The sequence below is a fragment of the Oryx dammah genome, unplaced genomic scaffold (genome assembly GCF_014754425.2).
Source record: "Oryx dammah isolate SB20612 unplaced genomic scaffold, SCBI_Odam_1.1 HiC_scaffold_23, whole genome shotgun sequence".
In the NCBI taxonomy this organism is placed as follows: Eukaryota; Metazoa; Chordata; class Mammalia; order Artiodactyla; family Bovidae; genus Oryx; species Oryx dammah.
In genome coordinates this window covers 77,541,797-77,568,045 of record NW_024070207.1, presented here as the reverse complement: position 1 = coordinate 77,568,045, position 26,249 = coordinate 77,541,797, and the positions used below count along the sequence as shown (strand labels likewise).

General features: G+C 41.2%; 2 protein-coding genes across 3 annotated transcripts in view; one reads left to right on the top strand and one right to left on the bottom strand.

Annotated features, from left to right (window-relative positions):
• Positions 1-26,249, top strand: part of SLC9A7 (solute carrier family 9 member A7) — a 175,401-nt gene that overhangs the window by 124,014 nt on the left and 25,138 nt on the right. Inside the window, exons 9-14 of one of the 2 annotated variants that reach the window (XM_040265777.1) lie at positions 476-564; positions 656-769; positions 3,253-3,364; positions 7,379-7,532; positions 17,354-17,413; positions 25,582-25,645. In XM_040265777.1, coding sequence (XP_040121711.1) covers positions 476-564; positions 656-769; positions 3,253-3,364; positions 7,379-7,532; positions 17,354-17,413; positions 25,582-25,645 — 593 coding nt within the window. The remainder of the gene's footprint in view (positions 1-475; positions 565-655; positions 770-3,252; positions 3,365-7,378; positions 7,533-17,353; positions 17,414-25,581; positions 25,646-26,249) is intronic. The other variant, XM_040265778.1, reaches the window with a different exon arrangement.
• CHST7 (carbohydrate sulfotransferase 7) overlaps positions 2,079-26,249 on the bottom strand; it is a 76,459-nt gene continuing 52,288 nt past the window's right edge. Inside the window, exon 2 of the mRNA XM_040265780.1 lies at positions 2,079-2,271. The gene's annotated coding sequence lies outside the window, so the exon portion shown is untranslated. The remainder of the gene's footprint in view (positions 2,272-26,249) is intronic.

The window sequence follows — 26,249 nt, the reverse complement described above, 5'->3', positions numbered from 1 at the left end:
TCAGGGCTAGGATAAATGGACTAGTACTCTGGATCCATTTTGTCTGAATCCCTGGACCATGCAAAAATACAAAGCATTGGTTTGAAATTAAATTCATTCATTCAGCAAACAGAGAGGAATATGACAGAAGTGTGTGACCAGTACACACTTCACAGTCTCTATGAGGGAGTGAATGCTGAATGCCACATTGAGATGGTCAATTCAGTAGAAGTTTAGAAGAGGGAAGAGAATACCCTTAAAACTGGAACAAGGTGGAAAATTGAGGGCCTTGGCTTTGAAGGAGAGCAGAGTTGGGAGAAGGCAAAGGTTGATATGAGAAGTGGGGTGGGGACACTTTCAGTAATAGGCAAATTTCCAAAACTTTCAGGAAGTGGGATACGCTGGGCTTTCCTACCTTAACTTTTTGTTTTAGGGAGAGATTGTTTCCAGCTTCTTTCCCTGCCTCCTTTGTATTTTTCTTGAATTCTCTTGCCAGGTGTGGTAGCTGTCCTTTTCTGTGGAATCACACAAGCTCATTACACCTACAACAATCTGTCAGTGGAATCCAGAAGCCGAACGAAGCAGGTGAGGGAGAGCCGTGTGTCCTCACCAGTGATCTGGAATACGAGGGAGCGGACCCATGGGGTTTATGGTTTGCTTTTCCCTTTCTGTGCAGCTCTTTGAAGTATTACACTTCCTGGCAGAGAACTTCATCTTCTCCTACATGGGCCTGGCACTGTTTACCTTCCAGAAGCACGTTTTCAGCCCTGTTTTCATCATTGGAGCTTTTGTATCCTTTTTTGGTTCCACCGTTTTCTACACAGAGAGGTGACCACTTCCAGGGAAGGCATAACAACAATAATCTCTGGTTTGGTGGGGAGCTGACTGAACCAGCACTGGTTCTTGGTGTTTTTATGATGAGAAGGCGTAAGTGGTAAATGTATAAAGCTAAAAGTATTTGATTTCAAGGACTGATGTTGATTCTAGTTGCCCTTTCTGAGTTTTCTGTGTTGATGTTGTTGTTTAGTGACTAAGTCATGTCCTACTCTTTGTGACCCCCTGGATTGCAGCATGCCAGGCTTCTTTGTCCTTCACCATCTCCTGGAGTTTGCTTAAACTCATGTCCATTGAGTTGGTGATGCCATCCAACCATCTCATCCTCTGTCACCCTCTTCTCCTGTTGCCCTCAGTCTTTCACAGCATCAGGTGTTTTTTTTTTTTTTTTTTCCAGTGAGTTGGCTCTTCACATCAAGTGGCCAAAGTATTGGAGCTTCAGCTTCAGCATCAATCCTTCCAATGAATATTCAGGATGTTGTTTCTAGTTATCCTTTCTTCATTTTCTGTGTCAGATGGCCTTTCTGTTACACAGGTGGTTGGCAGGTGGTAGTTTGTTTTGTAAAGCATCCTTCCTAACAGATCTAAAAATCAGCAACCCATATCTGTCCCCCAAATTGTTTTTTCTCATTGGCACATGAATTCCAATCCAAGAGGTTAAGCTTCTGTGACCCTTGCTCTCAACTGCACGCAGGTACAGGCAGCCTGCACGTGGTGTGTATGCTTTCACCCATGCCTCCCCATGGTGGAAAAGACCCCCCTTTTTTTCAAAAAAGGAAATGGAGAGGAATGGAAGATAAAATGGAGAAATGCTTGGTTCCTTGATTTAGTCCCATTGTGACAGCAGTTTTTTGGAAGAGAGACAGTTTGGGGGTTGGCTCCTCTGAAGTGAGGAGATACATGAATGCCCAGCAGTGCATTGATAGATGAAGGCTTTGCTCTCTTGGCCTCAGACCCTATTGTTTTCATTAAACTATAGCAGTTCAGCTCCAAACCCAGAGCAGGAGGCCACTATTGCTGCCTATTCCCTTTTGCCTTTTCTGAGGCCTCATGGATATCCTTAGATCTTGGGATGCTGGTCCCCCAAAGAGGAGTGTTTTTCTCTTCTGAGCTTTTCACTTATTGTGGAGGAATAACTGATACTCACCAAGCAGCTAGAGAGAGAGACAGTGGCCTCATGCCATGCCAGACTCCTGCCTGTTAAGAGTATTATCTGCTTCAACTGGGCTCATTTCCTAGGTTTATACACTCATCAGACAAAGAGCTAAAGATCTGGCAGATCAGTGTTTTTATTCTTAAGAAAGACCTTGCATGTCTCTGTGATTTATATTCTTAGCATGGCATCCTGTGAAACATAGTGAAAGCACTGCCCTTGTTTACGGTGGGGGGCCTTGTTCAGGGGGGGAGCCAGGGCCTCTGTGAATCCTGAAAGGCCACTTCCGCTTGAGGACTCCTCTCCTGTTAAAAACAAAACAAACACAACAGTAGCAAAAAGGAAAAGAGGGAGAAAGAGAGAGATAAAAGAAGCAGAGTAGAAGTTCGAATTATATCCTAGGGAAGGCAGAAGAGAGTCCCACCCTCGCTTCTGTCTGAAACAGCTGCAGCTCCGGCAGCTGGTGGTTGCTCTGCTGAAACGGAAGCTCCCTGTTCCTCTGGCTTGCACAGTGGTTTCCTGCTGTGAGCAGGGCAGTGTGCCTCTCTCTGTTGGGCTCTGTTCTAAACTCAGCAAGTGACAAATGACCAGTTTCCTTGAATTCTTTGGTTTGCACAGTGAGTTCCTCTTCCACACTCTGCCTTTCCTCCATCTCTTACCTCCCCAAAGACATGTTAGCCACTTTGGCAGAGAACTCTCCCCAGGCTGATCCTTGTGAGAAATATGAATGTGTATTCATTGTATAAATACTGTAAGCTTCCCCACCCCTTACTTGTAGGCTCTTCCTGGTCATACACACCCTGAATGTTTACCAAAGCTTACAACCTTACTCAGGAAACCTTCTGTTTATAGTTTGACACAGGTTAGTAATTTTTTTCTTCTTATGATTTTTTTTTTCCTCCCAGTAGAGTCCAAACACACTCTTTACTTCTCTTAACTCTGCACCCCAGCCATGGTACCTTAGCTTCTCTCTGGACTCATTTTTTTTTAAGATAGATCAAGAGACTTGATCTGTATCAGTTTAATCAGATCAAAAAGTTACAACAGTGTGTTTAACAGGCCAGAAATTATCTCTGTGAGCAGGAGGTTGGGAAAATTGGCCAGTCGAATCCCACTTGCTGCTGAGACTTGTTTAGAGGCAAATGAGACAGCCTGCCTTCTCTGTGCAACTCTCCGGATCATAACAAGGTGTCATGGTGTTCCTGAAATTCTATGCCCAATCAGAGGTTGTGTGAAAATGCCATTTGGGAAACATGTTGAACCCTTAACCTCTACCTGGTGGTCAGGTTGCCATCTTCTTGGGGAGAGCTGCCCACATCTACCCACTTTCCTTCTTCCTCAACTTGGGCAGAAGGCACAAGATTGGCTGGAATTTTCAACACATGATGATGTTTTCAGGTAAAAAAAAAAGTCAATAAAGTGAGTTTTATTAAGCAGGCAGTGTAAGTATGATTAAAATGCAATCAATAAGGTTCATAAAAAGACAGAAATTCAAGTTTCTGGTTCCTTGGGATCCCCTGAAATGCTGAATAGACAGACAGACATATTAAATAGAGCTGATACTGATTTTGTAAACCATACTACCACATGTGAACATTTTCCTCTAAAATACTTGCATGTTTATCTCTACCACCCAAGGAGATATATACCTGGAGATATATATGTATTTAGAGTGCTTGATTGTTTTCTAGTAGGTGTTCATAACCCTTAATCTTCCAGAAGGGCTTCAGACCTATAATTAGAAGGAAAATAAGTCTTTAATGATGAAGAGTACAGGCCAAATTATTTGACACCTCCCAGCTTCAGTGTCCTCTCATAATGAAATTGAAATAATCAATTGAGATCCCTCCTAGCTCTTACTTTCTAAGAAATAAAATACACTCACATTAGCAAGGTGAATCCCAAACTGGAAGATAAGAGCCATGATAGTTCTGCTTGACTTACACTGTCTCCCAGATGTCCCCTGTTCAGTATAAAGCCGAGAAAAGTGGAGAAGCCACTGAAAGGACAAAGGACGATAAAGAAATATGTAAAGGAAAAGAAAAGAGAGAACAATTGGCATGAGCAGATGGTTCAGTGAGAGTGGAAAACATCCGATTTTATAGACAAGACTCAAGTAAGAGCATCCCTGCAGAGCAGAGGGAGAAGATAGTGGGTTAAAAGGCCACTGTGACCCTTAGAGGTACCTCTGTCTGGGAAGGGGGAGGGGATGTACAAGAGGGATAGCAAGCAAGTGGCAGCCCTTTACTGCCACACAGTAGTTCTTGGAGGCCTCAGAGAGTCATACTAAAATCATATCATTAGGCACTGCTCAGCAAAGCAATTGTGTTGTCTTGTACTCCCTTGCATCTCCATTTAAGTACACAGCCAGCCCTAAAGATTTCCTTTCACTCTGACACACGTTTGTTGGGCATTCCCTTCATAAAAGCCGTGCTTCTAGGTTGTGGAGGATATAGAAACCAGCCTTTTTTAGGGAGCTCACAGTCCACTGAGGGGAGACACTATATAAAAGCTAACTGTCTCCCAAGAGAGGGTGGTGAATTGCACAAAAGAGATGTGACATAAATGTGGGGAAAATCAGGGCCCAGGGCCATCTTCATCCAGGGGGTAACCTTCCAACTGGGCTTGGATTCAGTGGCATTTCAGGAGGCAGAAGGTCAAAAGGGCAGGAAAGCATTGCCGTGTGTGGCCTTTTTAGGGAAGAGTCCTTTGGACTGCAAGGAGATCCAACCAGTCCATTCTGAAGGAGATCAGCCCTGGGATTTCTTTGGAAGGAATGATGCTAAAGCTGAAACTCCAGTACTTTGGCCACCTCATGCGAAGAGTTGACTCATTGGAAAAGACTCTGATGCTGGGAGGGATTGGGGGCAGGAGGAGAAGGGGATGACAGAGGATGAGATGGCTGGATGGCATCACGGACTCGATGGACGTGAGTCTGCGTGAACTCTGGGAGTTGGTGATGGACAGGGAGGCCTGGCGTGCTGTGATTCATGGGGTCGCAAAGAGTCGGACACGACTGAGTGACTGAACTGAACTGAACTGAATGGTCTGGTTTAAACATGAGACACACAGGCTAATGCAGAATGCGGGTGAGGTTGGAAAGGGAAATTTCATGTGATTGGTGCAAACCTTCAAGTTGCATGTGAATCACCTATTGGGCGGGTTAAAGCTGATTTCTGGGCCCTACCACCAGAGAGTGATTCTGAGGGAATGGAGAGGGCCCCAATAATTTGCAGCTCTAATGTTTTCTCAGCTGTTGCTGCTGCTGATGGTGGTTTGAGGACCACACTGTGAGAATCATTGCTGGAGTCTAGACCACAGAGAAGCCCCAGTACCATGCCAAAGAGTTGGGCTTTTATTCAAGAGCATCTAGGAAACATTAGAGGCTTCTCAGGAGGGCAAGACAGAGCAGAGCCTCCATACATATGAGAAAATGCCAGTGGAAAAGAGGAAGATGAATTGGAGATAACTTGGTCACCTAGATAAAGTGTGTTCATCATTTTCTGTGTTAAAAAACTGAGAGATACACAGTACTGTTTAAAGATATCTGCTATCAAAACTATCAAAATTATTTTCCTCAAGGCTATGAAAGAAATATCTGAGGTTCCACTTTCATATTGCTTACATTGTTTACCTAATAAAGAAAAATGGAGCACACATTATCAGTCTCTGGCCCTTAGGTTTTCTTCTTTGAGATAGCATCAATTTAAAGGTTGAAATATTAAGCGATGTTATAGCTGGCTGTAGGATGATCTAGATGTGTGTCAGTATTTCAATAGGATAAATTAATAGAGTACATCAACCTTGCTCTGTTTTTTAATATAACTTTTATTAAGTTGCTCCAGTGAATTGCAGTGAAGTTCTCAGATGAATGAAATCATGAAATTGTTGGGAAAAATGGAAAAATATACAAATAAATATAGTGAGTATAACTTTTCATTTTCATACTATACAGGCAGTCTTACCCATGGTGAATAGGAATTTATGCTGTGTACTGTGCTTAGTTGCTCAGTCATGTTTGACTCTTTGTGACCCCATGGACTGTAGCCCGCCAGGCTCCTCTATCTATGGGAATTCTCCAGGCAAGAATACTGGAATGTGTTGCCATGCCCTCCTCCAGGGAATCTTCCCAACTGAGGGATGGAATCCAGGTCTTCCACATTGCAAGTGGGTTATTTACCATCTGAGCCACCAGGGAAGCCCAAGAATACTGGAGTAGGTAGCCTATCACTTCTCCAGTGGATCTTCCCAGCCCAGGAATTGAACCGGGGTCTCCTGCATTGCAGGTGGATTCTTTACCAGCTGAGCTACTAGGGAAGCTCTTATAATAGGGTACTTATATATTATACTTATTATAATTTTAGTTTTTATCAATAAAATTTTGTGAAAATTTGTTTTTTTCTCTTTTATGTACATACCTAATATCCTTGATTTTTCCTCTTGGCCCACAAAGCCTAAAATGTTTAGTATCTGACCCTTTATAGAAGAAGTCTTCATCTCCTGATATAGATCAGGTTATATTGTTACTTCTCTGCCTGGCTTTGCTAAGGAAATGCTGTTTTGTGCATTTCACATATTCATACCTACCCTGTATCTTAAGTTTATAACGACTGTATAGCACTTGGGTAGTGCTTGAATCACAGACTTGGAAAGCTTATATTATTATTTATATTTCTTTTTATTTCATGTTGCTAGCAGGGGAATTCTTTCAGTAATGAAAGTGTTATTATTCTAAGGGGCTTCCCTGGTGGCTCAGTGGTAAAGAACCTGCCTGCCAATGCAGGAGATAGGTTCCTGGAGAAGGAAATGGCAACCCACTCCATATTCTTGCCTGGGAAATCCCATGGACAGAGGAGCCTGGCAGGCTACAGTTCATGGGGTCACAAAATGTTGGACATGACTGAGCAACAAAACAACAACAAGGCCATATGCACTTTTGGTTTGATGGGCAGTTGTATGTTTCTACTTTTTCTGATGAGTAGATTTTGGTGCTTGAGTTTCTTGCTGATTGCCAAATACTAGCATCAGTGTGGAATAAATACTAGCATCAGTGTGATTCCACGGGTATGAGATAAGCTTCACAGGTACTCTCAGCAGATCTATAAAAGTTGTTAATTTAGCCACACACCAAGTTAGATCCCAAACTATGGGGTATTCACATATGGGATTCTCACAATGTGCTGTACAAAACAGGGCGGTGTTTTTCTTATTGCCTTTGGGCATTTTGCAAAAGAAGACTTCAAATAGGAGGAAATCGTTTAAATTCCTTTAAGGTTCTTTCTATAGAAAACAGCTTGACTCTTGAAGCATAAGCAGATACAATTTATTAGACTTGTGTGGCTAAGCAGTGGGTCTGGGGACACATTGTTATTTATCCTTATGACAAGAGAGCTTCCTCTTTGGTCCCCACAGGCCTCAGGGGAGCGATGGCATTTGCACTGGCCATTCGAGACACAGCATCCTACGCACGCCAGATGATGTTCACGACCACTCTCCTCATCGTCTTCTTCACTGTCTGGATCATTGGTGGAGGCACGACGCCCATGTTGTCATGGCTTAATATAAGGTTGGTTTGAAACAAGGCCAGTTTTGTGTCTAACTATGTCACTATTCCCATGCAGAGGCTGCTACATAGAGCTTAGCACATGGAAGCCTTTTATATATATATTTTTGTTTTGTTTGGGGAAGGATTAACATTTTTAAAAAATTAATAAAAATTCAGAGTATTGAATTTTCCATGAAAAAAAAATCATTAAAATGTTTGTGGATACAGAAGCAGAGTAAGAAACACCTGGACCTTGCTAATGCTGAGACATTAAGGCAAGAATTCAAAAAGCCTTAAAGCTACAGGACAGGGAATAGACATAGCTGCTGACAGTGTCTGGCATTTCATACTCCTCTGAAATCAAATCTACGGGCTTGAAAAATAAGCTCATCAGCTGGAAGTAAGGAGAAGCAATTAGAGTTTTGTTTCAGGAGGAAACTATGCTGCGCTTCTTCTTGCTCGCATGCACAGAAGAGGTGACATTTCCTGCATCACCCTCATTTCTTGCAGCCTCATGGACATCCCCTGCCTGTGGTTTTGTTAGCTATGTCAGGATGGAGGAGCACTGACCCAAGTTTAAGTTTTTTTTAAGAGCATTTGAATTCCAAGCTGTGCTTGTGAGCTGGTCCAGCATCTTACAGTAAAGAGGACATTGAAATGGGTTGAGAGACCTATACGCTAACTCTGGCCCTGGTTTAAGACAAGTTCCTCATGCCTTTGGGCCTCCATATGTCTTCATGTTAAACGAAAGCGTGCTGTCAGCTTTTCTCCAGGTCCCTCTAGCTCAGTGTGCACTCTACGTCATTGGAGGTGCTCTCACCACCTGCCTCAGTTTCAGATCTGCAGAGGGTAAACATGCTGGGGATGAGAAGACTCTGGTGGCACATAGGTATGAAGAATTCTCTGAAAATCCACAAGATGGCAATGTTTTTTTCTTTTTTTCCTTTCTCTCTGGCTGCTGGTTTGTGTGGAGCTGACAACTGCGGAGCACACCTAGTTTGGAGAAGAAAGAACCAACAAGGATCTTGCAGTGATCCTTGGGGTCAGGGAGAAAACGGGTTTGAGAGAATAGTCTTTCCCCTCTGGAACTTTTATATTGATGGGAGGCAGGGGTTGCTGGGCATGGCCACCATTGGTTGTCACCAGGAGTTGTTGGTGCTGGCTGCACCATTTCTGAGCTACTGTGTCTTAGCCTCAGATCTGGGTGGGTCTGCAGAACCTGGGTGGACTTATCAGTAAGAGTCTTCTAATAGCTAAAACTTGTGCTGCAGCTGTGTTTTGAGATGCCAACACTTACTTTAAGATATTCCTCATAGCATTCCTATAAGGGAGCTAATACTATTATGTTCATTTTAGAGCTGAGGAAACTGAGACATAGAGCAGTAACTTGCCCAAGGTCACAACCCTGTAAGTGAACAAGCTGGGATTTCAACCCTGGCATGCTCTTCACTACTGTACTATACTGCCCCAAAGGCTTGCTGTGTTAGTGACTGTTTTTGTGTTGGAAAATCTGGGATGATTAAAATTTCAGTTTCTTGGTATGAATCTCAAGAGTCACATGAAGGAAAATAGTTCATCTATGGAAATAGAAATCTGAACAAGAAAACGTACAAATTTTTGGCTTTAAACTTGAGACATAAGATGGTACCATCTCTGTTCTGTGTAGCAAAATAAGAGCAAAAAAGGTTTACCCTGCACACAGTTGAGAATCTGCATTTGGTGACCTCTCTGTGATTACTTCCTGCTCCAGTTTACCTTGTCACCCAGTAGATGCCCTGGATGCTCAGAGCCAGGTTAAATTGCGTTTTTCAGGCTATTTCATAAGTTCCTTTTCTGATGACCCCACCTGTCATTATCCAATGAGAGTAATTTTGCCCATTCTCAAGCCCACTTCAAAAAGTGGGCCATTGAAATAGTCCTGCCCAGAGCTGAGAGCATGGGCTTCTTTTCCTGATGCACACAAGCTGTATATGTACACATATAATAATTGGATTGTTGTGTAAATATTACAGTGATATATATATATAAATTAGCACTTAAAAATAACAGCTCCTACATGGTAAAAGGTCACAAAATGACTGTGAATATGAAAGATCCAATTTTTCCACATCCTTGCCAGCATTTGGTATTGATACTTTTTATTTTACCTGCTCTAATAGGTATGTGGGGATACCTCATTGTGGTCTTAATTTGCATTTCTCATGGCTAATGATGTTGAATATCTATGGTGAAATATCTGTTCAAGTTTTTTGTCTATCTTCTAGTTGTATTGTTTGTTTTTTATTGAGTTTTGCATTTGTTCTAGAAACTAGTCTGTTTTCAGATATGTGTTTTGTGAATATTTTCTACTCTGTAGCTTGTCTTTTAATCCTTTTAACAGAGTCTGTCATAGAGCAAAACTTTAAATTTTGATGAGATGCAAGTTATCTTTTTTAAAATGCATCATGCTTTTGGTGTTAATGCCTAAGAACTCATCAAGCACTAGTCCCAAAGATTTTCTTCTGTTATCTTCAAAAAGACTTTTTAGTTTTATGCTTTACACTTAAATCTGTGATCCATTTTGACTTAATTTTTAATATTAGACATGAGGTTCAGGTTGAAGTTTTATTTTGTTTATGGCTATCCAGTTGTTCCGGGGTTCACTGGTGGCTGAGCTGGTAAAGAATTTGCCTGCAGTGTGAGAGACCTGGGTTCAATCCCTGGGTCAGGAGGGTCCCCTGGAGAAGGGAACGGCTACCCACTCCAGTATTCTGGCCTGGAGAATTCCATGGACTGTATAGTCCATGGGTTTCAAAGAGTCAGACATAACTGAACTTTTTCTTTCACTTTCATCCAGCTGTTCCAGCATAATTTGTTAGAAAGACTATCCTTACTCCATCGAATTGTTTTTGCTCCTTTGCCAGAAATCAGTTGGTGGTATGCATGAGAGTCTGTTTCTATTTGCCCTGTTGATTTATATGTGTGTACCTCCAGCAGAACCATACTGTTTTGATAACTATGGTTATATGTTCAACTTGAGCATCAGGTAGAGTGGGTCCTCCCACTTTATCCTTCTTTTTCAAAATTATCATAGCTATTCTAGTTTCTTTCCATATACATTTTAGAATGAGCTTGTCCATATCCTAAAAAAATTGTGCTGGGGTTTTCAAAGAAATTGTGTTAAACCTGATTTATCAGTTTGAGGAGAATTGACATCTTTACCTTGTTGAGTCTTCAAATCCATGAACATGGCATTTCTTTTATCAATATTTTATAGTTTTCATTATTACAGTGTCTGTGCACATTTTGTTAGATTTACTTCTAAGTATTTCTTCTTTTTGAGCTATTTTAAATGTTATTCTATCTTCAATTTCAGTTTCCATGTGTTCATTGCCAAGATATAGAAATATAGTTGGTTTTTGTGGGTTGATCTTATATCCTGCCACCTTGCCAAATTCACATATTAGTTTTAGGAAGGTAGTTTGCGAATAGAGACAGTTTTATCTTTTCCTTTCCAACCAGTGTCCCTTTTATTTCCTTTTCTTGACTTGTTGCTCTGACTAGAGCCATCAGAACTGTGTTAAACAAGAGTGATATGAGCAGACATCCTTGCTTTGTTCCCAATCTTAAGGGGAAAGCATTCAGTCTTTCATCAATAAGTATGATGTTAAGTCTATAGAGTTTTTGTAGATGTTTATCATCAACGTGAGGACGTTCCTACTGAATGCTAGTTTTCTGAGGGTTTTATAATAAACAGATGTTGAATTTTATCAAATGCTTTTTCTATACTAGTTCATATCATTATATTTTGCTGTTGTTTAGCCTGTTAATATGGTAGATTACATTGATTAATTTTAAAATTTCAAACCAGCATTGCTTCTTTAAAAAGAGTCTTGCTTGTTATAAATGTTTTACATATTACTGATTTCTACTAGCTAACATTTTGTTAAGGATTTTTGTGTCTATGTTCATGAGGGTTACTGGTCTGCAGTTTTCTTTTCTCATATTGCCTTTGTCCAATTTGGTATCAGGCTAATCTCACCTCACAAAATGAGTTGGGGCAATTTTCTGAGTCTTCTGTTTTCTGGAATAGGTTGTATAGAATTGGTGTTATTAATAATTCTTCTTGAAAGTTTTATGAAATTCTCCGGTAAAACCATCTGGTCCTTTAGTCTTCTTTTCTAGGAGTTTTGTTACATAAATCATGAAGCCAATATCTTTAATAGCTATAGGGATATCAAGATTATCTGTTTCATATTGGTGAGGTGTGATAGTTTGTGAAATTGGTCCAGCTCATCTAATTGTCATATTTGTATTGTTCATAGCCTAACCGTATTGTTGTTTTGGTGTCTGTGAGATCTATAGCGATATCCCATGTTTCATTCATGATATTGGTAATTTGTATCTTCTCTCTCTGTAACTTTCAGTCTTGCTAGGGTTTTGTCAGTTTTAATGATTCTTTTAAAGAACTAGCTTTTTACTTCATTGATTTTCTGTATTGTTTTTCTGTTTTCAATTTCATTGATTTCTGCTTCTATCTTTATTCGTTCCTTCTTTCTATCCAATTCTACCCGGACAGTATAATGAAGCAAACTGTGCCATGGGTAAAAAATACATATGGTGTCAGTTCATTACATGTTTCCAGATGTGTATAAATAGTGATTGTGTAGGAGACAGAAACTGACGTTTACAGTGATTACATGAAAACAAAGTCCCCCAGACATAAGGTAATGAGACTGATTGGTTTTTCTGGCTTGTGGCTTATGGTGTTAATGACCACGAATCATTTATGTGAAGCAGGTTCTTATTCTAAAATAATTCAGAAATCCCCTGAAGTTCAGGGTGGTATTTTGAGCTCTATGACTTCAGTGAAATCAATACCAAGTTGTTTCTTACTTCCCCAGGCTGTTGACAGAACCCTGATAAGGTACTTAGTGGCTTCTCAGAAGTCCAGAAGCCCAGGGTAGGACGTGGAGTTAACAGTGACTTTTAACAAAGCTAGTGGAGGTGATGGAATTCCAGCTGAGCTATTTCAAATCCTGAAAGATGATGCTGTGAAAGTGCTGCACTCAATATGCCAGCAAATTTGGAAAACTCAGCAGTGGCCACAGGACTGGAAAAGGTCAGTTTTCATTCCAATGCCAAAGAATGCTCAAACTACCGCACAATTACACTCATCTCACACACTAGTAAAGTAATGCTCAAAATTCTCCAAGCCAGGCTTCAGCAATACGTGAACCGTGAACTTCCACATGTTCAAGCTGGTTTTCGAAAAGGCAGAGGAACCAGAGATCAAATTGCCAACATCCGATGGATCATGGAAAAAGCAAGAGAGTTCCAGAAAAACATAAATTTCTGCTTTATTGACTATGCCAAAGCCTTTGACTGTGTGGATCACAATAAACTGTGGAAAATTCTGAGATGGGAATACCAGACCACCTGACCTGCCTCTTGAGAAATCTGTATGCAGGTCAGGAAGCAACAGTTAGAACTGGACATGGAACAACAGACTAGTTCCAAATAGGAAAAGGAGTACGTCAAGGCTGTATATTGTCACCCTGCTTATTTAACTTATATGCAGAGTATATCATGAGAAATGCTGGGCTGGAAGAAGCAAAAGCTGGAATCAAGATTGCCGGGAGAAATATCAATAACCTCAGATATGCAGATGACACCACCCTTATGGCAGAAAGTGAAGAGGAACTAAAAAGCCTCTTGATGAAAGTGAAAGAAGAGTGCAAAGAAGTTGGCTTAAAGCTCAACATTCAGAAAACAAAGATCATGGCATCTGGTCCCATCACGTCATGGGAAATAGATGGGGAAACAGTGGAAACAGTGTCAGACTTTATTTTTTTGGGCTCCAAAATCACTGTAGATGTTGACTTCAGCCATGAAATTAAAAGACGCTTACTCCTTGGAAGGAAAGTTATGACCAACCTAGATAGCATATTCAAACGCAGAGATATTACTTTGTCAATAAAGGTCCATCTTGTCAAGGCTATGGTTTTTCTGGTAGTCATGTATGGATGTGAGAGTTGGACTGTGAAGAAAGCTGAGCACCAAAGAATTGATGCTGTTGAACTGTGGTGTTGGAGAAGATGCTTGAGAGTCCCTTGGACTGCAAGGAGATCCAACCAGTCCATTCTGAAGGAGATCAACCCTGGGTGTTCTTTGGAAGGAATGATGCTAAAGCTGAAACTCCAGTACTTTGGCAACCTCATGCGAAGAGTTGACTCATTGGAAAAGACTGATGCTGGGAGGGATTGGGGGCAGGAGCAGAAGGGGACGACTGAGGATGAGATGGCTGGATGGCATCACCAACTCAATGGACCTGAGTTTGAGTGAATTGTGGGAGTTGGTGATGGACAGGGAGGCCTGGTGTGCTGTGATTCTTGAGGTCGCTAAGAGTCGGAAATGACTCAGTGATTGAACTGAACTGAACTGAATTTCTAGTCTGTGTGTAATATAAAATGAATATAACCACAAATCCAGAACCAGGTCACTGCCTTCCAGAAATCCAACTTGTGTTTTTAAATTGGAATTTTATGATTATTTTATTTTATTCTTATTTTACTATTTAAAAAAATTGAAATATAGTTAATCTATGACATGTTAGTTTCAAGTTCTTTTACATCATAGTTTGTTATAAGATACTGAATATAGTTCCCCGTACTATTCAGTAGGACCTTGTTGTTTATCTATTTTATATATAGTAGTGTGTATGTTAATCCCAAACTTCTATCCTCCCACCCCCACTGTCCCCTTTGGTAACCATAAGTTTGTTTTCTATGTCTGTGAGTCTGTTTCTGTTCTGTAAATAAGTTCATTTATATCATTTTTGAAATTCCACATATAAGTGGTATTATATTTGTCTGACTTACTTCTCTTAATATGATAATCTCTATGTCCATCCATGTTGCTGCAAATGGCATTTTTCATTCTTTTTTATGGCTGAGTAATATTTTCATGTGTGTGAGAGAGAGAGAGAGAGACATCTTCTTTATCCATTCCTCTGTTGATGGACATTTAGGTTGCTTCCTTGTCTTGGCTATTGTAAATAGTGCTGTGTGAACACTGAGGTGCATGTGTCTTTTCAAATTAGAGTTTTCTCTGAATATATGCCCAGGAATGGGATTGCTGGATTATATGGTAGTTTTATTTTTAGCTTTTAAGGAACCTCCATACTGTTTTCCATAGTGGCTACACCAATTAATATTCCCACCAACACTGTAGGAAAAGAAAGTGAGGTCGCTCAGTTGTGTCTGACTCTTTGTGACCCTATGGCCTGTAGCCTACCAGGCTTCTCTGTCCATGGGATTTTCCAGGCAAGAGTACTGGAGTGGGTTGCCATGCCCTTCTCCAGGGGATCTTCCCAACCCAGGGATCGAACCCAGGTCTCCCCGCATTGCAGGCAAATGCTTTTTACCCTCTGTACCCTACACCACACTGTAGGAGAGTGGTGGCATTCATTCTCTAGCATTCATTGTTTGTAGACTTTTTAATGATGGCCATTCTGACCAATGCGAGGTGATACTTCATTGTAGTTTTGATTTGCACTTTTCTAATAATTAGTGATATTGAGCATGTATTTGCTATTTTAAAACATGATGACAAAATTCCCAAATTGCTTTCTGGTAGTAAACTATTACATGGGGACTTCCCCAGTGGCTCAGCTGTAAAGATTCTGCCTGCAATGCAGGAGACACAGGAAACTCAGGTTCGATCCCTGGATTGGGAAGATCCTCTGAAGGAGGAAATGGCAACCCACTCCAGTATTTTTGCCTGGAAAATCCTATGGAAAGAGGAGCCTGGTGAGTACAGTCCATGGGGTCACAAAGAGTTGGACACAACTGAGCAATAAACTGTGTAATTTTTTTTTTAGTCTCTTGAGCAAGTGTTGTTATTCACAAAGGTGTAATTTTGGCAACTTCAAAAAACCATCAGATGAGCAGATTCAGCAGATGAACCTTGTATATGTCCTGAGCACATTTTGGTGACATGGTGGCCATCCTCTTGGAAGGCCCAGCTTCAAGTGACACGCCCATGAAGTGGTGGTGGTGATGGGGGAATCAGTGACATACACCCAGGCAGCCAAATGAACAGGAAAACCTTCATACCCCGGAGTGCAGCAATAGTCATTCAAAGACACTCTGCTAGGTATAATCCTGTCACACTGAGAGTTTAAGATAAAGCTCTGTGTAAGATAATTTAAGGAATAAAGGCAAGGAGAAGCTCTGAGCTCTTTATGTAATATCCTTTGCAACTGGATATTTTAAAAGAATTTAAAGATGCCGCCTTCTAGTCAAAGGCAATAGACTGTAAGTTGTAGCACTGTGGTTCTGGGTCTAACAGCCTCAGTTGTAATCTTGGTTCCACCGTTTTCTACCTTTGTGACCTTGGGCAACTTCATAACCTCTCTGACTCTCAGTTTCCTCACCAGGTAATGGGGATGACAATGGTATGAACATAAAATGTGATACTAAATGAACGTGATAAAGAGTTCTCCCATTAAATGTACCATCTGGCATATGGAAAACATTTAGTATATTTTAGCTATAATATTATCATTAGTAATTATAGCATTAGAACTGCTGCTAGTACTATTACTAGTGCATTTTGCATTAATGGAATCCAGCTTGCTTTTCTGAAATTTGTTATAGCTTTTTAATACTATAATAATATATAAAGTCTGATTTAAGTCACATTCCCAACATGTGCCTAATTAAAAGTACCACCTTAAGAAGCTTCATGTTCTCACTTGTATATTTCAGTGTTTATTAGTAACATGAGAATTTGGGCACTCTCTAGCACAATGTCTCTCAACCTTTTTTTCCATCACTGTTCCTCTGAGGAGCCTTTAAAGATGTTCTTTTTATCTATCTCTTCCATTGATTTTTTTTTTTTTACTACAACAGATCTATATATCTGTTTATATACTATGGAACTTTAGAGGGCTATAAACCACTGTAATATCTAAAAAAGTTTTGTCCCTAAATAACAGATTTTCATGCCCCTGGAGGCTGTATCACCCCCCATTGAGAATGTAAGATTTAGTGCAGAGGTTCTCACCTTCGGGCATTTTTGCCCTCTCAGGGGACATTTGGCAATGTCTGGAGACATTTCTGGTTGCTTCAATTGGAGAAAGGTGCTACTGGTGGTATCTTGCAGGTAAAAGCCAGGGCCCAAAATGTCAGTAGTACTGAGATTGTGAAATCCTGCTCATTAAAATTATGGTAAAATTCTAATGTATTCTGAATAACCCAGCAATTATTGAGGGAGGTGAAAATGGACTGTGTCAACTCTTGAGGCCATAAGATAAAGAAAATAGCAGAAGTTGGGTTCTTGACCTTTAGGTTGAACCCATGAATAATGTGATTACTTGTAGGAAAAAAGGCCATTTCATTTTCCGTTGTTGTTGTTTTCAGTAATTTTGTGTTCTTTGCTCTTCCTGTCAAATATATGTAAAAGTGTGTATAAACACTTCAAATATATGTCAATAGCTTTCTGTTTTCTAGTTTTTGTATGGATGTGTCTTGCATTGTGAAACAGATGAATTTGTGAAAAGTAGTTTGAAGTCATTTTCTGAGTTGTGTTTTTACCCCTGATTTCATTATATTTTGAGAGGCTTGTCTTCATTCCTAATCAATCCTTATTTGACCTGGCTTCTAACATTGTTGCTTTCTACGTAAATTTAGCACTCTCTCTGGGTTTCAGAGAATGGGGACAATTTATGAGAGGGTACAAATTTATGTGTAAAGTAAGATGGCCTGGTCTTTGATGGATGTGGTCCAGGTCATGTGCCTAGAGCCCCTGGCTCCCCTGTGGTCCCTGTCACACTCATGTTCCCTTCTTCTGCTGCCCAGAGTTGGCATCGAGGAGCCCTCCGAAGAGGACCAGAACGAACACCGCTGGCAGTACTTCAGGTGACACAAGGGCTTCCTCAGAAGCAAATTAACCAGGCCTGGCTTTTTTTCCCCCTCTCTCTAACCTGAGATGTTTCTCTTTATGTTATTTGTCTCTTTCTTTCTTCCTGTGGGCACCAGTCCCTTGCCCCTTAAGGGGCAAGAGGTCTGGTCAAGTCTAATCGTTTTTCTACCCTTCTCTGAGTTGATTGATGTGTCGATGTTCCTGACAGTCTGTCCCCTTCCTCCCCATTTTGGACAGTTTTTGTCAGCACCAAGGCCAGAGTTGACTGAGTAGCTGCTTGACAGCTGAACTTTGTGTTAAGAGTAGCCCATTTTCAGAGCCATAAACACTTTCCGCATAAAATCCTGCTTGTGATCTAGTAAACAAGCCTTTTAAGTCATAAAGAGTACTCGAATTTTGTATTTCAGCCATGCCTGGGATATGGTTTACATCATCTTAATTAAGCACTGATGCCATTTTAGTTTTGAAGTATGGATTTTTAAATTGTACCTTACCATGGTGAATCAAAAGATACAAAAATGGATTTAAAAAAAAAAACAAAAAACCAGAAGATCGTGAAAGACTTTTCTAATGCAATTTGTTTCTCAGTGACCAAATTTATGACAGATTATGCTTAAGGGTGGTGATATTGGGCAATCAGAGTAAAGACTTTAATATTTCTTCTTTCCTTATGGACCTTTTACTGGCATTCTTTCTTCCTGATCTGATTCTGGGTGCTGGTAGATAAAGCAAATGCAAAATAGACTTGAAGTCTGTTCTTCTCGTGAAAGTGTTTTACTCTCTGAGGACAGTGGTGAAAGCAACAGTACCTGTCATGGGGCATGAATTTGGGGACACTGCTAGACCCCAGATGTAAACTGTTAATGACATGTATACAATTAATTGAAGCATTTAAGATCTCTGGATTCACATTTTTTTTCCTAAAATACACACACAAAGATGTTCATATTAGAGACCTGACTGTAGGTACCAGTTAAGTTTCAGAGGAAACCCTTTTCTTTGAAATATCCAACCTTCAAGGAGGAAGGCCCTTCCAGCAAAGTACAAGTTATTATGCTTGGAACATGAGAGAGTTCAGATTCTGATCAGTTGTTTAAGATTTGATATGAATGCATGTGTCTCATATTCCCCAAATTTATTTAGGACCTCAGCCATTCAAATTTTAAAAAACCCATCTATTGATTAAAGTAGAATGCTTCTAAAATTTCGGAGATTTTGTGGCATTTTATGTGGTGGTTAATCAGAATGTACATATATCAAAAGGGAAATGATTCATATCCTATATTTATTCATTCTGGAATGAGCACATCAGTGTGATTGCTTTTTTTCTCATTTGGTATGGGATTACCACATTTGTCTCATTCTTAATGAAAATAAGGATAATTCAGTTCATTCTGGAAAGAAAGACTGTTGCATGTGGTCAGATGAACTCAACCCTGATGTATCGGGACTGCTAAAATATGATGTAATAAACCAGCACAAAAGTTTTAGATTTATACAGTGGCCTAGATCAAAAGCATTATAATAGGTAAGGAGGGAAATGTATATTGTGGACAGTTGCCTGAAACTATGAATTTCAGAAAGTTAGAGAACCCCAAGTCTTCTGAGGCATTATACTTTAAATAATGTACCTGATCTTTCTTGCTACTCAGCACACCACCACACACCCTGTCCCAAGGGTGAGGCCCTTTGTAGGGATCTAGTATCATCCTGGGGGATTGGTCCAAGGGTCCCTCAACCCTGCCAGAAAAGTAATCATTCAATTGTCCTGAAGTAAACAGCCTTGAATGGGGAAAGAGCAGAACTCCATCTGTGTCACAAGGCTCCTGGTCTGTTTTCTTCTGGCATTTAAAACCCAGTAGTAAACCTTTCTCCTGTTTAACACTTAAATCAGTAGCAGGGACCTCTGAGACTCTCCAACGGGCCCTCCTGCATTTCTCTGTCTGTAGGAGGGCCCTGGCCAGTCTTTGGAGGCTCTGTGTGGTCAGGAGTAGGGCTGCATGTCAGGCAGGTAGTTGGTAGAAAGTGGCTACAGCAAGGATCAGAGCTTCCATGGACGGAGGAAAGAACAGGAAACAGGGGTGCTGGATAGGACTGTGCTCAGAACTGAAGGTTTCCAGGGGACATGCACAACCAGATCTGAAGATTAACCACATGTTTCAATAACGTAGAATTTTTCTCCTGCCCTTCATTTTTAAGAGAAGAAGAAGCTCAACAAAAGATTGGAGGATTTATCTGGGGGAAAAAACATGTAATTGCTAGACTCTATATCTACCTATTTACCTATTTTAGCACCTTACGTCCATGAATCTTTACAATTTGTTGTTTTTAGACCCCGGACTAATATGAGATCCTGAATCATCATTATTAGTAAGCTAGATTAAATCAGAGAGACAGAAATATTACTCGTGTATCAATATTTGTGAAACGTTTTCACCAAAAATATAATTAAATGTTTGTTTTAAATTGTGGAAAATTTTAAATCTGCAAAAAAGCTGATAGAGTAATGAATATCCAAGTTCTAACCTGAATACACCAATTGTTAACATTCTGTCATTTTCTTCTTTCTCTCTCTTTCTCTCAGCCATTTCAGAGTGCTTCAGAGTACATTATAGACATCATGACTTTCTGCCCCTAAAATACTTTAGCATGTATCCCTTAGGAACCTAATCTTCTCATGAACACAATACTTTTAGTAACCCAAATTTTATATACACATGTAGGATCCAGGATCCAATCAAAGTTTCCTTTGGCTGTCATCTCTTTTTTTGTTATCTTTTTAAAAAAATTTCAGGCCCATGGTGGCTCTGTGCCCTCTTCCTCTGACTGACTTGGTTGTCATCTCTTTAGTCCTTTAATCGAGGATAATCCTACTCTCCTCCTTTTGATTGCTTATGACATTGAGGTTTTGTTTTATTTTTTAAGGATTTCCAGGATAATGCTCTTGCATTCAGTTCAGTTCAATTCAGTCACTCAGTCGTGTCTGATTCTTTGTGACCCATGAACCGCAGCACACCAGGCCTCCCTGTCCATTACCAGCTCCCGGAGTCCACCCAAACCCATGTCCATCGAGTCAGTGATGCCATCCAACCATCTTATCCTCTATTGTCCCCTTCTCCTCCTGCCCTCAATATTTCCCAGCATCAGGGTCTTTTCCAGTGAGTCAACTCTTCGCATCAGGTGGCCAAAGTATTGGAGTTTCAGCTTCAACATCAATCCTTCCAATGAACACCCAGGACTGATCTCCTTTAGAATGGACTGGTTGGATCTCCTTGCAGTCCAAGGGACTCTCAAGAGTCTTCTGCAGTACCACAGTTCAAAAGCATCAATTCTTCGCTGCTCAGCTTTCTTTATAGTCCAAATCTCACATCGATACATGACCACTGGAAAAACCATAGCCTTGACTAGACGGACCTTTGTTGACAAAGTAATGTCTCTGCTTTTCAATATGCTGACTAGGTTGGTCATAACTTTCCTTCCAAGGAGTAAGCGTCTTTTCATTTCATGGCTGTAATCACCATCTGCAGTGATTTTGGAGCCCAGAAAAATAAAGTCAGCCACCGTTTCCATTGTTTCCCCATCTATTTCCCATGAAGTGATGGGACCAGATGCCATGATCTTAGATTTCTGAATGTTGAGCTTTAAGCCAATTTTTTCACTCTCCTCTTTCACTTTCATCAAGAGGCTTTTTAGTTCCTCTTCACTTTCTGCCATAACGGTGGTATCATCTGCATATCTGAGGTTATTGCTATTTCTCCTAGCAAACTTGATTGCAGCTTGTGCTTCTTCCAGCCCAGCGTTTCTCATGATGTAGTCTGCATATAAGTTAAATAAGCAGGGTGACAGTATACAGCCTTGACCTACTCCTTTTCCTATTTGGAACCAGTCTGTTGTTCCATGTCCAGTGCTAACTGTTGCTTCCTGACCTGCATACAGGTTTCTCAAGAGGCAGGTCAGGTGGTCTGGTATTCCCATCTCGCTCAGAATTTTCCACAGTTCATTGTGATCCACACAAAGGCTTTGGCATAGTCAATAAAGCAGAAATTGATGTTTTTCTGGATCTCTCTTCCTTTTTCAATGATCCAGTGGATGTTGGGAATTTGATCTCTGGTTTCTCTGCCTTTTTGAAAACCGGCTTGAACATCAGGAAGTTCACAGTTCACGTATTGCTGAAGCCTGGCTTGGAGAATTTTGAGCATCACTTTACTAGCGTATGAGATGAATGCAATTGTGTGGTAGTTCGAGCTTTCTTTGGCATTGCCTTTCTTTGGGATTTCCAGTCCTGTAGCCACTGCTGCTCTACAATCTGGAATTTTCAGATTTGTTTTCCTCTTGACTAGAGATAGAGAATCATTTGATTTTTGGCCAAAAATAACGTAAAAGAAAGTTATACATTTCTTGTTGCATCATATCAGGTGGTGCATCTTGTCCAGTTGTCCCTCGTTATTAGTGATGTTAAATTTGACCACTTTAGACCCCAGGTCTTGCCACTTGTAAAAGCACTGTTTTCCCTTTGTAACTAAACAAGTAACCTGTAGAGACTTCCCTGGTGGTCCAGAGATTAAGACTCTGCCTTGCAATGCAGGGTACATGGGTTTGATTCCTGGTTGGGGAACTAAGATCCCACATGCCCCAGAGCAGCTGAAGCAGTGTGCTCTACAGCCCAGTACACCACAACTAGAGAAGCCTGCAGGCCACCACCAAGACCTGATGCAGCCAAATAAATATTTTTTTTAAAGAAAGCCTTTAACATCATATGAATAGTCAGAGTCCCAACAGCCTTTTACCCATTGGTAAAATTATACTCTGATGACCTTTGCTTGAAGCAATTATTACCCTGTGAGTGAAAAACTGGTAATTTTCTAATCCTGTTATTCTTTTCATGTTTTTGAGGATTATCTATACAGAAGAACTTTCAGAGAGTTTCAGTGTTCTTTTCTATGCTGGTGAAGTGAGATATCTCTCCAATGTCTGAGTAATCAGTTCAAGCAAATTTTTATTTAATATATGTGGGACTACAGAGTTGTGTCTCTGCAGGATCCCAGCAAGAATCTCAGGTGTTATCACTGAGGTGGTAGAAGGTAACAGACAGTTGTCATTTTTTCTGTAGAGAAAACAGTGATTCTAGAGAGATATGGCCAGTATTAGTATTGGAATGGCCAAAAAGTTCGTTCAGGTTTTTCAAAACGCAAGCAAACTTTTTGGCCAACCCAGTACTTATTAGACTGCACTAAATCAGTAGCCACTCACCACATGTGTCTGTTTGAATTTAAATTGTAATTGATTAACATGAAATAAAAGTTAAAATGCAGTTCCTCACTCCTATTGGTCACATTTCAACTGCACAATGGCCACATGTGGCCAGTGGCCTCCATATTGGACAGTGTATATCTAGAAGACCACCATCATTGCAAAAAGTTCTACTGGATGATGTGCGTCTAGAATAACTCTCAAGTTCCCCCAAGCAAAACTGTCAAGCAAGTTTGAGATGAGGTTAGGATGGACCTAATTTTGTGAATTTATCAGTGTTTTCCAATGTTTTATGCTCCACTGTTTGAATTCTGGCCTGGCCATGTGGGCACAGGCTAAATAGATGAATTCCTCTTATATTGCCCGGACTTGAATGAAAATAGTCCAAACCTAGTCTTTATAAGCGGGCTTTCCTGGTGGCTCAGACGGTAGAGAGTCTGTTTGTAATGCAGAAGACCAGGGTTTGATCACTGGGTCAGGAAGATCCCCTGGAGGATGGCACAGCAACCCCCTCCAGTATTCTTGCCTAGAGAATTCCATGAACAGAGGAGCCTGGTGGGCTACGATTCATGGGATTGTAAAGAGTTGGACACAACTGAGCAACTAACACTAGTCTTTATAAGCAGTTCTTGTTAAACAGAATTTATTTTAGTTCTCTTCTAGAAGAGGTTAGTGGAAAGAATCGAGGGGGCTAGATTTCATCTGGCAGCTTTTATTATGTGTGGCTTTGTTTTCTTCATTGTAGGACAAGGCACACTTAAGACTTTTCTCATAGCCAGAGGCTTCCTATTTCATCTTGACTGATAAAATCCATTTGTTTTATCTTTACTGGTGTGGAAGCCACTTACAAAGGCTAATGCACATTTTTCAGAATTCGTGATCAAGAAAGGAGAGACGATCTGGGTGGATCTGAACTGCTGATGCTCCTGCCTCCACAATAGCTTGTCCATGGTTAGGCAGAGGGCTGCTGTGTCACTGGGCATTCCAGTAGGCTGTCTGGGAGACAGACTACTGGTAACCCATGCTCTGCACCTCTCTGAGTCTTTACTAGGAAACTCATCTAAGTAAATGAGTCTGCCATGAAGTGGCTCCATTCACTGACAGAATCCACAGAACAAGGCCTAATATTGGACTTTCAGCTGTTGATCTTACAGATGCTAACACCATTTAGAGGACTTTTCTCTATGAAACTTTCATTAAGAGACCGTCAAAACCAGTGAGAGTTAAAGATCAACAGCTAGGAATTCAGTGTGACCTCTCCTCTGGTATGTCAGACCCTTCAGGCACACTGAGGCTCTCTCGTGTGACCTCTGTGGGTAGCTAGCCCTGGTGCCTCGGAATTGGATGAATTTCATATCCAAAAGTCTCTGGCTAATGTCCAACTGTGAGGCCAAGCCTCCGGGCCTCAGAAAGCAGCCTGTAGACACAACAGAGTCCATTTAACTCACTACCAAAAGCCCATCAAACTTCAGGTCCCCAGGGAGGAAATCTGGTGCCAGGTACATTACAGGTTTTAACTAAGTGCTCAGAATAAGATCTGGCATTGTAGGCACTCAGTAAATATTTGCTGAATACATGAACTCATCTTGTAGTTTTTAAACTTTGCCTTCAGCAAAATATGGGGTAACTGTTCCCTTTCCTTCTGTACCTCCCTGCCTCCATCTGGGGGCACAAACCTTGGCTTAGTGCTTGGCAAGCCTGGAATAAGGCAGGGTAGAGGTTGCATTTGAGAAAGGGGTACATCTATGTTGTCTTCTATTCCTTCTTTGCATTAGTCTCGTTTCTCAAGATCTATCCTGGGCATCACAGGTGGAGAAGCGGGAGGGAGAGGAGAGAAAATAAGGCACACATGGGGCTTTGCATATCTACTGTCTGTTCATCGCAGTCAGTGCCCTGGTTCCAGACTACAAATAAAACCCCTGGTCAGGGCCATTTGGCAGCTCTCTTCAAACTCTGGTCAGATGTGCTGAAAGCTGTGTTTCTTGTTTTCTTTTTATGATACCAGCCATTCTTTGCAATTCCTCCTCCAGGGGATCCTCCAGAGCCAGGGATCAAACCCAGGGATCAAACCCACGTCTCCTGCGTCTCCTGCATTGCCAGGCGATTCTTTACCTGAGCCACCTGGGGAAGCCCCTGGAGGAGGAAATCGCAACCCACTCCAGTATTCTTGCCTGGGAAATCCCATGGACAGAGGAGCCTGGTGGGTTACAGTCTGTGGGGTCGCAAAGAGTCGGACACGACTTAGCGACTGAGCACACATTCTTTGCAGTACTGGAGGGAGAAGTGAACTCCAGTTCTGTTTCCTGGATTCCAGGACTATTTCCTGGCATCTTTGTTTTCTCCTCCATTGCCCCCATATTATCAATGTCATCAGTACTACTGTTCTCTGCCTTAAAATGAGGAAGTTTCAGGGATAAAGAATCAACAGATGCATAGAGCAATAGTTGGTATGTTGCTGCTAAGACAACAACCCTAGTGCTTTCATGGAATTCGTTATTAGTGGATTTTGCCACCTTGCTTTTTCTTTCTGTCTTCAGTTATTGATCTCAAATTGTGAGTTCTCAGGTCAGGTGGAAGGGAGGAAGCAGCAGACAGGAAGAGGCAGGACCCACCTTTGGCTACCTAGGACCGTCTGGTGCAGAAAGGCAGGCAGACAGTTTCCTGCTTGTACCGTTCCCCAGAGGCCTTGCTTAAGGTGTTAGCATACAGATCGATTACCCAACCTACTCCTGGGTGGTACAACTGCTTTCTCATAACTTTCTGCACAACAGCCTTCCCCTTCTTTTAGCTAACCACTCCTTCCACCTTGGGAAGATGGTCAGCCTCTTAGCTGCTTTCAACCGGCCTGGCTGCCATGGTCCAAGCTAACACTCTATGTTTTTCTCTCCTTGTCTTTCTCCCTGATGACTTATAGAGTTGGTGTTGACCCAGACCAAGACCCACCACCCAACAACGACAGCTTCCAAGTCTTACAAGGGGTAAGTCACAAAAGATGCTTCTTCGTGGGAAGGTGTTATTAAAAATAGCTAGAATTTATTTGAGCATTTACTACATGCCAAGCAGTTTACATGGATTCCCTCATTGTGATCTTGAGAACAACTTTATGAAGTAGGAACTGTTATGCCCAGTTTACAGATTAGAAATTGAAGTTTGAAAGTTAAAGTGTGTCTCTGTGGTCAGACAATTTGAAAATGATGGAGCCAGGATTTGAGTCCAGAGTCCCTGTTCTCAAACAACTTATTAAGGGGCCAAAATGAGCATTTAACCTGACTCTCCCCTTCCAAAAATGGATACATGGATACGTTGGCAATTGGCTCATGGTAGCTTGTTCTGGGAAGGAGAAGGATGGGATCAATTTTCCAGCCCAGGGAGCATGAGCCAGAAAGAAGAGATGCTGGGTGATAGCTGGCCCTTCTGCTCCTCCAGGGTCTGGCAACTTCCATGGTCCCATAGTAGCAGAGCAGCAGTCCTCAGCTCCATAGGCAGTGAAGTTTGCAGCAAGACTAACAGTTAAGGCTTGGGTGGGGCAGTGGCGGCAGTGACAGCCTGGAACAGAGTGCTGAGGAGGGAGGCTATAGAAGC